Source organism: Euprymna scolopes, chromosome 21, assembly GCF_053919585.1.
Source record: "Euprymna scolopes isolate OS-2025 chromosome 21, ASM5391958v1, whole genome shotgun sequence".
Taxonomy (NCBI): Eukaryota; Metazoa; Mollusca; class Cephalopoda; order Sepiida; family Sepiolidae; genus Euprymna; species Euprymna scolopes.
In genome coordinates this window covers 79101637-79115542 of record NC_136502.1, presented here as the reverse complement: position 1 = coordinate 79115542, position 13906 = coordinate 79101637, and the positions used below count along the sequence as shown (strand labels likewise).

Below are 13906 nucleotides of genomic sequence, written 5' to 3'. Positions count from 1 at the left end.
GGCTCGGGTTTCGAATCCTGTCTCGAGTCTTAGACTTTCCGGTTCGTTTTACTGTGGGCTGCGACGTTGTTTGGCTGTGAAATTTATTATATACAATCTCTCACATTCTGAAAATCCTATCATGAGTTACTCGCTTGGTTAGCATTGCTGGATGGCATCCTTTCGAGTTAAAACTCCTACTTGTGAGACATCGGCTTGGGGTTATTAGCTGGTTGGATGACTGCGTCCCTTGTCGAGACGAAGTAGGTTCATTTCACAGTCGGATTTCGGCGCAGTTGGCTTGATTTGTGATGGTTAATAGAAATTCTTGTGTGCAGGGCGTTTGCTCAGTTGGTAAAGTGCTTGCCTCGCATGCAAGCGGCTCGGGTTTCGAATCCTGAGTTCAGATGTTTCTAACTGATGAGCCCAAATGAGGGCGAAACTCGAGTCTTGGACTTCTGATTCGTTGACTGTCATGGCTCTTGTGGGCTGCAACGTTGTTTGGCTATGGAATTTATTATACATATATATATATATAGATAAATAGAGATAGAGAGAAGTTCTATATAAGCTCGAAATCAATTTGTTGAGCTTTGTATTATCCCGGAAAGTTTCCTCTTAAAGAATTCATTTTATTCTCTTCCTTTAACTCCCTTATTTATATATATATATATATATATATATATATATATATATATATATATATATATATATAATCCACTTATCTAGTGTTTCCTTTTCAGATTAAATATGTTTTTAACTCATTTCAAAGTGTTTTTTAACATGTTTTATTAACTGTTTGCTCGTATATATATATATATATATAATTTTTTTCAGAATGTGAGAGATTATATCATTATTTCCACAGCCAAACAACGTTGCAGTTCACAAGAGCCATGACAGTAAAAAAACTTGACTTGTGAGCTGCGACTGTGGAAATTATAATATACATATATATCTTTAAGTTAATAATTTACTTGAAACCCTAATCAATTAATATATATTAATCATAATTCATTAAAAAAATCTTTAAAAATTTTATATAAAAGTAAAACATCCTAGCTCAATGAATATCTTTTGTAAATGCAGAGTATATATAATGTAATAAAATAGTTTGCTAAATTCCAAAGATCAAATTTTTTTTATGTTGTTAAGTAAATGTCTTACTCAAGGTATACATTACAATATTGTTTCATTCACGACTATTTTTTTTTTATATAGAAGTTACCATTTATCAGGGCCTGGAGGCCACTCGAACATAAGGATTAATGAATGTACAGTAGTCAATGGGACAATATCGTTGTAATCGTTAGTAGTGGAAATTTGGTAAATTGGATTACTTAAGGGGACAGCTTACCAATTTGTTTACGTTGGACTTGAAGACAACCAAATTGTAGTCAGTTGGAAAGCAGGCAAATGGAAGAGAGTTCCACAGGCATGCAGTTCTAAGAAAGAACCATAGCTGGAGAACTTGTGAAGTAGACCTTTATGCCATACCCTATCAAAGGCCTTTGATATGTCGAGAGCAATTGCTCTAGAAAGGAAGCCTTGGTTGAGAGATTTGCTAATCTTATGAGATATAACCATTAGCACATCTGCTGTAGATCTAGCAGAACGAAAACCATATTGCATGTCACTAAGAAGGTTGTTTTTGCTGAGGTAGTTGACTACTTCTTTATTTAACATAGATTCCAGCAACTTACTCACAGGAGACTTATTGGTCTGTAGTGAGAGGGAGATGACCGACTATCTAAATTCTTAAATACAGAGCATACTGATAAGGTTTTCCATGGTGTTGGGCAGCAATTCCCCTTAAGACAAGCAGCTTTAAAAGTATGGGAGCTAATTCTAGTTGAAGCTTTTTCAGCACTATAATAGGAATATCGTTAGGACAGCTGCTCACCTACTTTGGACTTAACAGACTAAGTATACAACTCTCTCGCATTCTTTATTACTTTTTTACAGTGGTTGCTGGCAGTTCTGAAAGCGGCTCTAGTCTCAGTACATCTGTTACGTTGGAAGCAATGGAAAAAATGATTTATGTGTGCAATGACAGCAGCACATTCTGGAGAGAACCATGGTTGGCTGCTAGGTTTTTGCTGGAATTTTTTGGAGTCTATATCTATAATTAACTATTCTGTCAGGTTTGATACTATAGAAGATACATTCTTTTTAAACATCGAACGCAGAATTAGATCTGATATAAAGGTACAAAAGCTCTCCCAGTCAGCTATTGAGTATCAATATACTCTATGATGGAGAGGTACGTCTGAGGACTTATTACATTTCGATTTTATCTTAACTGATACAACCGACTGGTCGGAAGATCCCAGTGAGGACAGAATGGAAGATGAATATGGAGCAAGTTCTGCGAAAATGGTCTAGGAGACTTGCATACTGACTGTCAGTGTCGGTCACACAGGTGGGTTCGTGAACAATCTGCTTGAGGTCATAAACAATGGAGGAATCGTGACAGAACCTTCCTTCCTCATCTATCTTGTTTGAATGGGTTAACCATTCCACATTGTGAACATTGAAGTCTCTACACACGTGAATGTAAGCCAAAGGAGGAGCACATAGAATGTGATCAATTTTCTCAGATATGCTCAAAGATAGTAACTCTGCCATTGTGTGGGTGATAGAGGGCAAATATCAATGCAGTGGTGTGAGCAAGTGTAACACAGAAGCACATAATTTAGAGTCTTCTCTGGAGATGCACCTACCACATGGAAAGCCATCTTTAATGTAAGCACATATTCCATGGTCAGATTTAGATGTTAAGTTGGAGTAACCTTTAATTAAAAACTCATCTAGGAAAATAGTTGGTCCAATGCCAGTTTCACTTAGGAATAATAGATCTGGCTTAGTCTCCTGTAATTGGATTACAACCTCTGAAAGGTTGGAACGTAGACTCCTAGTGTTGGAGAAGGAGACATGGTAGTGGGGTTCTACATTGAAAATTGGAATTCGGGATTTAATCGTGTATTTTTTCTGGAGACTTTTCATGATGGAGTTTTGGGATATGTGGAACAGTCGACAGACTTGGATAGAGCAGAGCAGAGAGGGAAATTAAGAGAGAAAAAGAAACAAAGAATTTTTTTTTTGTAGCTCAATATGAGGTAAAACCGTAACAATTACTCACTGATATGACATCTAGAAGCCCCATCAGAATCTACTGCATTGTCCAGAATTCATGCACCAAATGGCAATGCAGCAGCCCCAGTACTTTGCACCTGCTGATAAGACAGCCGCTTTTGTAGTTAATCAAAGGTTCGGATCCTTGACTATCAGGAGGATACCTTCAGCACACTTATTAGTGGCATGGCTACAAGGATACACATAGAAACAGAAAACTTCCAACATCTCAGGCGACTGTTCATGCAAAATACTGCCAACCTAAAATAGAAGTTTTTCTTCTCCCTTTGTCAGAAAATATCACTCATTCTAAATGAGGAGTAAGGGAGAGTTACGGGAGCTGCCGAAAATGCATCCACAATTCATTGTCTACTCTCCATAAAAATATAACTTTGCAGACTTTTTAGTCGTGACTGAAACAATATTGTAATGTATATATTAAGAAAAGAATAAATAACCAACAGAAAAAACTTTGTTAGTTTAAAAAATAGGATGAATTACTTTTGGAACGACCCCCGTATATAGAATCAAGTTTAACGTGCATACAGGGTAGAACGATAAAATTGTCTCCCTAGAATAAACGACATGATTCTCTTTGATGAAAACCAGTTTTATCCTCTTGTTGCAGATCATCTCCTTGTTGGCATATAGGAGCCTTTTATGATGTCTGAAACTAACACAATGTTCAATGAGCGAGATCGGAGATGCGGCGCTGTACAAATTACGCTCTACCCTGATCCAAGTTATGATAACAGGACCATTTTAGCACCATAAGGTTGCAAATACGAATGGCTCAATGCCTAAGGGCACAGCTCACAATTTCTGGCCACGAGTATGGTCTTTAGTGTGGTTTCAATTGAGAGCAACATCATGCCATCTCACATCTTTGAAATCGGCTTGAAAGTCAACACTAAAGTGTACCTGGATGTGCTGAAGAGTGTGGTGATCCCCTGGTGCAATCAGGTGGCAGCTGGCAGATCCTGTGTGCAGCAGCAAGACCCGACGCTGCCCCACAAGTCCAAAGAGACCAAGGCTTGACTTCAGAAAGAGTGCTATGACTTATACCTTTCTTTCATTGCCCCCGGTTTGATCTGGATGGACGACTCTGTTTTGTCATTCATTGAAAACATCACCAACATGACCTCCCACAACACCAAAGCCAATCTGATCACCACCATCTGCCGAGTATCTACCAAGCCCCTGCCAGCATTTATGGAAAAAGCATGCTTCCAGTTCTGTACATCTATCGAGACGATGATTGAGGTTAAAGGTGTCTACATTGAATGGATGTCAGTTCTACTACTTAATTGATTTTTTCAATAAAAGTTTTAGAATAAAGCTGTAGTGAGTTTTTTTTCTGTGGGAGGACAAATTTATCGTCCCACTCTGTATTATCATTTACTTATATGTTCAAACTTCTATAATATAATTTAATCATGAAATTATTTTTTTTTTTACCAATACCGCTATAATACTATGTCTTCTACCATTAAAATAAGTCGCACACAATCTAACCACTACGCCCCTATGTTATTCTCTGTTCTCGTAAATACTTATGCTATTCCGATAAACATGCTCGCATCAAATTTATAAACAGGTAGTGGCAGTTGTTAGACAAAGGTCGTTCAATATTGTCATTCGTTTAGGCAGCAGATCCGTGAGGTCAAATTGTATGCTATCGACGTTGTCTGCTATCTTAGCGTAAATATATTCAGTTTCAGAAATCCCGAAATGCTATTATTTGTATCGTAAAATTCGAATGAGCAGATGAGGGGGGGGGGCTTCCTTGTTTGAATTTAGCGAATCTTCTGTTTCAGCTAAGAACGTAATTACCATTGATTATTCATTCTAACTGCATTGTAATTTGACTATTTCAACCAATTAACAAGTAGAGGAAATTATTGACAACGTCAATTCCCAAGAAGAATATATGTATGATGGAAAAACATTAGAATCAAGTTAAATAGTGAAGTAATAAAATAATTAAAAAAAAATATATAGATATGTAAATCTCTTTATTAATATGACTCGCTATTCAAAAAATGAAGAACCAGGAAGCATTGGGATTCGACAGTGTCTGTACTAATAGTCTTATGAAATAACATTTCGATTGGTCAAGTTAAAAGTGAAAAGAAATAAGAAAAATTCTCAAGATGTAAATTTTAATAAAGGAGAAAAAAAAGTATCACTCCGTAAAGACAAAAGAAAGGAAAAAAAGGAAATGTTTTAGTATGGAAATCGAGAAGATAATGTTTTAAAAAATTAACTTGAGATAATGGGGTTTGTTTTTTCTATCCTTTAAATAGTTTTGTATAGTACAATTAATTTTTACTAGTGTTATAATATATATATATATATATATATATATATATATATATATATATATATATCGAATTTCAGTCATTCAATAAATTTAAAAATTTATGACGTGAAATGGTTAAATTCCAAATCAAAAGATTCTTATTATTCTATGTAAGACAAAGAATACATTTGAAATATTATAACTCCTTATCCTATAGGATTTCGATGTCTACCATTTCTTCAGAGGAGAAAATATTAGCAAATAATTATGGTTTATACCTTATTTGCTAAAGTCAGTGAGACATGGAAAATCACAATTAAAAGTTGTTTAAGTATTTAAATATCATAGAGTAAGAGAAGTTAATGAAAAGGATATAAAAATTCACATCCAAATTGCAGTTGATTGTTAGATAATTTTATTCTGAAGTAAATTATATATATATATATATATATATATATATATATATATATATATATATATATATATATATATATATACTAGCAAAAGTACCCGTCGTTGACTGGGTTCAAAAACAGCCTACAGTAAATGGAGTCTGTTTTATTAAAATATGATAGGTTATGAAAAGGAAGGGGTGTAAATTTGTGTTGAATTTGGTGGTATCAAAACCAAAGCAAAATATGATGAAAGTAAAAATAAAATAGATAAACCCCATCATTTATTATACCATACCTGTTCACACTGAAACACTTATCACAATATTTTGTGAATCTATATTAAAAAAACCTTGTTAAACTTTGTGATATATTTCCATTCTATGGAGGTCAGGTGCGAACGAACACCCCATAATTTTATTATACCATATTTCTTCAAACTGAAGCATAATTATCAAAGTATACTTACGCAGATAGATATGAAAATTCTTTATTAAAGTTTGTGCCTATTTCCATTCTATGGAGGTCAGGCGTGAACGCAGACCCCACAATTTTATAATACCAGCCCTATTTAAGTTAAAACATACTTATCAAAGTATTCTTATGTACATCTATATAAAAAAATACTTTGATAACCAATAAATAAATAAGAAATGAAAAATAATTATAAAAATAGAAAAAACATTAAAAGATGAAATGAATATAAAAATAGAAAATTGTAGAAATATCATCTAAAGTTAAAAAATACGAAAGTGGGATACTTACTCAATTCGAAATAAAGAAATAAAAAAATAAGGATGAACGAGGTGAGTCCAAACAGCTTGTTCCCTTAAAATAGGGATTATGAATATATATATATATATATATATATATATATATATATATATATATATATTATGGCTATGTAAAGACTAAATTTAAACTTGTTCGAAAACATTATTTATTTTAGATTGTGAAATTAAAAAATAAAAATGAATGTGTCAGCTGACCGGTTTCGAAGCTCGCTCAACAGAGCTAAAATCGAGCTTAATTACGTTTTAAAAAGAAAAGGGGGGAACAATGAATCGGAGATGAAAAAGTAGGGGGAGAGAGGGATGAATTAATTATTAAATAGAAACTAGATTAAGCCCTAAGTGATTCTCTTTTTGTTTGCAAAGAGATCTCAGAGTCTTAATATATATAGCTTCTAGAATTTTGAGATGAGTGCAACTTGCTAAGAATGGAAAAAAAGTCCGTACTAAAATTCAAAGCGCAAATACGATTATTTATAAGGTGCTCTCCTATAGATGAGCCATGGGTATTGTTCAAAACGTCCGAAGGTAGGTAATTTCTATTTCGAATTTTGGATGGAACATGTTGTTTTAACCTATTATCTAATCTTTGAGACGCCCGCCCGATTACATTTAAATAAATAAATAATTAAATTGTAATGGTGGTGGGGGGGGAGAGAACGTCTTTACAAATTGAAGACAAAATGGGTTTACTAGAAAAAACAACACGGGTATTTGATGCAAAGTAATATTGTTGTACGACAGAAGAAATTTGCTTGGAAAATCTTTCACTAATATTACCTAGCCAAGGTAGGCGTAGGTAGATAGGGCATTTGTCGACAGATGCCTGTTTAATTTTATTGAAATTAGAAATTTTATTTTTAATAGTAGATTCCACGATTTGCAATGGAAAACCATTATTGCAAAGAGTCTTGGTAATAAATTTGACTTCATCATTTAATTTGTTATCTGAACATATCATACAAGCTCTATGGATAAGAGTGTTGATAAGATTATATTTTTGTTTGGTGGAGCAATATACATATATATATGACAAATGTATTTTGGTGTCTGAAGAGTAGCTATTGTTGGAATATTTTTACATAATATAATGTTAAATTGGTCCAATTAGTTACAAAACAATTGTAACACATAAGGAAATTCACCATATGATTTTTTATTTTATATTTTGTTGTCTTGATTTTGCAAATATATATATATATATATATATATATATATATATACATATACATATATATATATAGGACAGCACCATGTCTTTACAAGCTACTGGGGCTGACCTTCACTCCTGATATGAAACAAAATACATGCATCAAATCTGTTGCCAAGATCGCTGAAAAAAAATGCTTGGATCATTCTATCGCTCCAGGAGGTATCTCACTACTGATGTAATCCTCTATCTGCATAAGATCCAAGTATGTCCTAAAATGGAGTACTGTTGCCACATCTAAGCAGGAGTTGCTTAGCATGCCTTATCCTGCCTTGATAGAGTTCAAAGCCAGCTTCAGAACCTAGTAGGTGGTGCCCTTTTCTATTATTTGCAACCTCTTTCCCGCAGAAGAGATGTTGTGAGTCTCTCTGCTCTATCGTTACTTCCATGGCAAGTGCTCATCTGAACTTCAATCTATAGTCCATCCTTGCTGAACGTTCACAACAAAACACTCAACTAGCGACAACCATTCTCTATTTGTACCTAAATATAAATGTATTTATTTTAGAGTCAGCGTAAAAAGAACATCCTTACATTGGACTTGAAGGTCACCATATTGCAGTTGGTTGGGAAGCAGACCAGTTGAATAGAGTTCCACATGCGGGCAGTTATAGGAAAGAAACTTTGTTCATGGATTCTGCATTTAATAGAAAGTGAAGGAACTTGTTAATAGTGGTTGTCGCTAGTTGAGTGTTTTTTGTGAACGTTCAGCGAGGATGGACCATAAATTGAAGTTCAGATAAGTATATACAGTTCAGATGAGTATATATTTCCTAATATATATATATATATATATATATATATATATATATATATATATATATATAAGGGGTGTTCCAAAAATAATTGCTCTGATTTTTTATACCGCCTGAATGAATGATCCTTTAATTATGTAAATTGTTCTAAGGAATTGGTATAATTATCTTTCTTCGCAGAAAGAGTTCCCCGATGTAACATTAAATCATCCACTAAACGATTTTTATCTCTGATTTTAAAATAACATATTCATTAGCTGCGTCATTTAAATGATCCCCCAGGAGATGTGCGCAAATTGTCGACTCATGTGCCGAGTTAATGTTGCATCACCATTTAAGCCATGGAATAAAATGCATATATATATATATATATATATATATATATATATATATATATATATATATATATATATATAAGCATCAAGCCCGAAGGAAAAAAGAGAAAAAGGAAAAGAAAAAGATTTGTGGCGATTTGGAAGAAATGCTTGACAAGTACACGAGTCGCCTTCTCTGACTCTTTAAAAGCAAGCTGGCCGACCTGTGGGTCCAGAGAGAATTATTGCAACACAACAACTGATTGTAACTAAAAATAAAGGACTTCTATATGACAGGAAAGAGAAAAAAAGAGAGAACATATTGTGCCGTGTTGTAAATACGTGTCGGCGACTTGTATGTGAAAACAAACAAAATAAATAACTTCTTTTATCTAAAAAAACTTCGTGTCAAAGTTGTATTTTCTTTGTGAGTCTCTAAATACAAGGTTTGGTCCATTTCAAAAGTAATAACCTTACAATAATGTCATTTAACAATTAGGTTAAACTAGCCTGGACGCCCGGTGTTGCCCGGCGTTGCCCGGGTGTTTGGAGGTGTTCAAAACCTTAAAAGTAGGCAAAGACAATCCAACAGATACGATGACTTACAAAAATGGCTCGCAAAAAATCGACCCCTCCTTGTAGAAAACTGCCCAGTTGAGGGTTAAGGAATTAATGTTTTGGCCAATTCTTTGATATTTGTCGTCTGAGACGTCGAGCTTCAAAATGATACTAATCTCGTGAAAATCCGTCGCCTCTGTCGAAAGTTTTAGGCAGATACTCATACATACATACATACATACATACATACAAACCGACAGGTGAGATTTCTATTATAGATGACATAGAATGATGTTTATCATCAAAATTGGAGCAAAAATTCTGATCCTTTTCAGACTTAATATGTCTTCTACTGTTATATCAGTTCGATATTGCCACAACATTAGGACAGCAAATGTGTTCTCCCATTAAATAACGTTTTATGTACCGATATCGCTTCGAGTGAGGAGATCTTGCTCACTTGTAGATTTGTTCATATGTAAATCTGTCTATATGCGAATCGATCGTACATGATTGCCACATATTCGAAGTACATACTAACTTGGTTTTATTGCTCGTATAATTTACATCTGCTGATATCCGTGTCTTCTGCGGAATTGACTTACGTCAGAAATATATTTCTGGTGCACATCAAATTCATAACGCAAATAGGCAGTGGAAATGGTTGGGTAAGAGTCTTTTAGTATTGTCCTTTGTCTACGGAGAAGATCCATAGGTCACATTGTATGCTCGCGGCATTGTCTTCTATTGATAATCTTATTGTTAATATATCTAGTTTCGGAAAAGCAAAATGACTTTATTGGAACAGTAACGTTGCACTGAGAAAAGGATCTTATATACCTACAGGGTGACCTGACGTTGCCCGGGATTGAATGATGATTGGCAAATGTTTCACGCTCCCATATTTTTATTGTCATCGATGAAATAGCCAATTTTTCAATCAAATCGATTGATTGCCTGCTCTAACTGAGGACCTAACAGGAGGCACCGAGAGGAAGCTTCACATGCCTCTCCCAGTGACCAAGTTCACAATGCATTTTAGTCTACATTGCACTGTAGAGAACCTATTGTTGATTTTATAAAATTATTTTTATATATAATGGCTTGCATTAAAGTTCAAAATCCAAAAATCAAATATCATGTTTCAATTTTGCTCTAAACAGAAACATTCATTTCGAACGCGCCCTTATCATATCAAAGAACCTACTGTTGATTTCCTATGCCAGGCATTACTGGTTGTGCGGTGATAATAGCTTGAATTTAAGTTTAAAATAAAAAAGTCAAGTTTCATTGGGAAATTGTGCTTTAAACAGGAACATTAATTTCGAACGGGCTCACTGTTGATTTTATATGTTAAGCTTTCGGCTTGTGCGGAAATAAAACTTCTCAAATGCACTTGTAATGATAGGCTGTGTAAGATGTTAACTTTGGTCAAAATCGCCTGTTTGGTCTTTCATCAGATTATTTCGATTATTGATTATCGATACTTATTGAAGACATTCCAGCATAAAACCTATCTAAGAACATTGGCATGCACATAAAAATACCTTCATGTGAAATTTCATAAAAATCGACCCAGCCGTTTTCAAGTCATAGGGGACGAACACACAGACACGCAGCTACACAGACACACAGACAAAGTTCCTTTTATATAATAGTAGAGATAGAGATGGCACAATTATGTTGGCACACCGGTTCTCGCCAAATCACCAAAGTTAAGCAACATTAAGCCTGGCCAGTACTAGATGGGTGACTATTTGAGAAGGCGAAGTGCTGTATGTACAAGGCAAAATACCAGGTTGAGAAACTGGCGCGGTCTATCCTTCTCTTGAGGGTAGATGGGACTCTTTTAATTCATGGTAGGCACTCTGTCTAGTGATGGCGTCACGATAAAAAATACCCTTGATAACCCTGGAGAAGCATCAAGTATTCAGCTACCGACAAGATTCGAATTACACTACAAATTCGTGTAGTGAGTTCAATCTCGGCTACGGCCACGCTGGATGGATGGATGGAGAGATAGAGATATCACTGTTAATGAAATCAAGTTTTATGTTTACTACTATTTATTAACATACATATATTTTTCTTTTCATATACGCTTCAGACAAGGCATGAAGCCATTTGATGTAAGGAGCCAACAAGAACAAAAGATGATTATCAGAAAGACAGATGCCTATTAATCTTAGTCTCTTCAAGACTAAGGTTATAGGTAGGAGGAAAACAGTCACCAGGAAGAGAGTTCCACAAGACTGCAGTTCTTGGAAAGAAGCTATTGGGATATGGAGTCGTGTTACAATGAGGATCGAAACAGTGAATTGATGGGGACAACTAGAGCAACGAGTGAAACGAGCTGGAGCAAAGATAGTAGATCAGACAATTCTGAAGAACATATGCTATAATAGTATTTATAGAAAAGACTGAGACTGGCAAACATCACGTCTGTGAGAGAGAGGGAAGGGAAGGGAAGGGGGAATAAAATTCTACATAAATTTCGGTAAATATTACCTTACGCTAAAACAGAACACCAACCACTCTAATTTGTTTTTGTAGGGGTATTCGAGGTCGCTGACAACGAATTTGATAATCAAACTTGTCGCAAATTTACCGTTTGCATGGCATGAACCACTGAAATCGGGGACTATTTTACACCATTTCACCGCCTTCAGTAGTGTTTTCATACATGATGCGTTCGCGTGCACACGAGCATAGTGAAGTAACTTATCACATCGAGGAGGAATATTTTTAGCGGACATTTCAAATAACAAAGTTTAAAAAATAGAATCTTGTTCATTTTTATTTTTTTTTTGCAGAAGCACCTTTTAAACTACACAAGTTCTCCCCTCACCCAAAAAAAGAACGAAAAACATAAAAAGATGTCTTTGTAAACCACTCGTGAAAACTTAATTTTTTAGATCAATTAAAAAGCATTAAAAACTACGTAACACACACACACACACACACACACACACACAAAAAAAAAAAAATGAAGCACATTTCTTTTTTATTTGATGAAAAATATTTCTTGTCATTTAAAATGTCCTCCATGTATTCATGTGCCTTGTGAAACGTCAACTCACTACGCGTGTATGCACATTTCAGTTAGAAACCGATTGCGCATAGCATAAACGAAGGCAGTGAAATGAGGCAAAGTAGTTCCAGGGGTTCATACCATGCAAATGGTAAAGTTGCGATGGGTTTGATTATCAGATTCGATGTTAGTGAGCTCGAATACTCCTAGAAAACCAAATTAGAGTGGCTGCTGTTCTGTTGTAGCGTAAGGTAATATTTACCTAAATTTCTGCACCTTATCAAGCACCTTCAAATCAGCTAGAGATTTACCAGCTCAAATATAACAACAGTACTCCATACTAATGATTTGATAGTAGATTTGTCAAGTGGGGAAGTGTTTGGAGCGATCAAAAGAAACCAACTTTAAAAGAAGTGGAAGGAGCAATGGATCTAATATATGAACTCCATTTCTATTACCACGATATTTTATTTGCCTCCTCATCAGGATGTTAGACACAAGGTCGGGTGTGGATTTTTTGATGAAAGTATTTCTGTGGAACGAACTGTGTCCGAACATGGCACATCCAGGTTGTCAGTCAGTTTCGTTAACCACTTAACCACCTACGTCATTCTGTGTTGTATTAAATACGGACCCAATGTCTAAACATTGAAGCCCTTATTATCAAACATAGACTGATATGGTGTGGTCATGTGGTAAGGATGTCAAACAGTCAACTTCCCAAACAACTCCTTTATGGCGAGCTTGCCGAGGGAAGACGTATGGCTCAAAAGCCTAAAATGAGGTTGAAGGATTGTTTTAGGTCCACGTTGAAAAAATTTGAGATGGAGGAGAAAACCTGGGAGAGTCTTGCTTTGGATTGTGGAGAATGGAGAAGAGCCTTGTGGGGAGGTGTGAGCAAGTTTGAGGCTGATCGAACTCAGTTTGAACTACTGAAACGTGATATTCGGAAAGGGAATGTGCAAGAGACAGTTGATGAGCTGGAGTGCCAAATTGGTCTGGACTGTGAGTCGTGCAGGAGATTATGTTTGAGCAGAATTGGGCTGATAAGCCACCAGACTGCTCATCAGCGCAATGGGCCACAAAACAGTCTTGTGTTGCCAGATCTAACTTGTGTCAACTGCGGGCAGACATGCAAAACAGCAGGCGGTTTGAAACGGCATTTGAATGTTCATAGACGTGACCAGCACGTGCTGCTAGTGGCGCTCATGTCTGCACCATGTGTGCCAAAGAATACCAGAATTTGGCAAGGCTTAAAAGCCACTTTCGTGCAGCTCATCACTGATCTGTCTTTATATTTCTATCTTTTTAATGCTATATCAAGTAATGGCAATATTCGAGAACGAATTTGCTGCCATCATGTATGTATGTATGTATGTATGTATGTATGTATGCCTAAAACTTTCGACAGAGGCGACGGATTTTCACGAGATCGGTAT

The 13906-nt window shown here is 35.4% G+C and overlaps 2 protein-coding genes across 3 annotated transcripts in view; one reads left to right on the top strand and one right to left on the bottom strand.

Annotated features, from left to right (window-relative positions):
- The window catches only part of LOC145242521 (protocadherin beta-13-like), a 1864148-nt gene that overhangs the window by 1198366 nt on the left and 651876 nt on the right, over window positions 1-13906 (bottom strand). The gene's annotated exons all lie outside the window — the stretch shown is intronic.
- Window positions 13292-13906, top strand: part of LOC145242853 (uncharacterized) — a 179106-nt gene continuing 178491 nt past the window's right edge. The window contains exon 1 of the mRNA XM_080105969.1: window positions 13292-13472. Within this exon, the coding sequence (XP_079962095.1) occupies window positions 13292-13472 (181 nt within the window). The remainder of the gene's footprint in view (window positions 13473-13906) is intronic.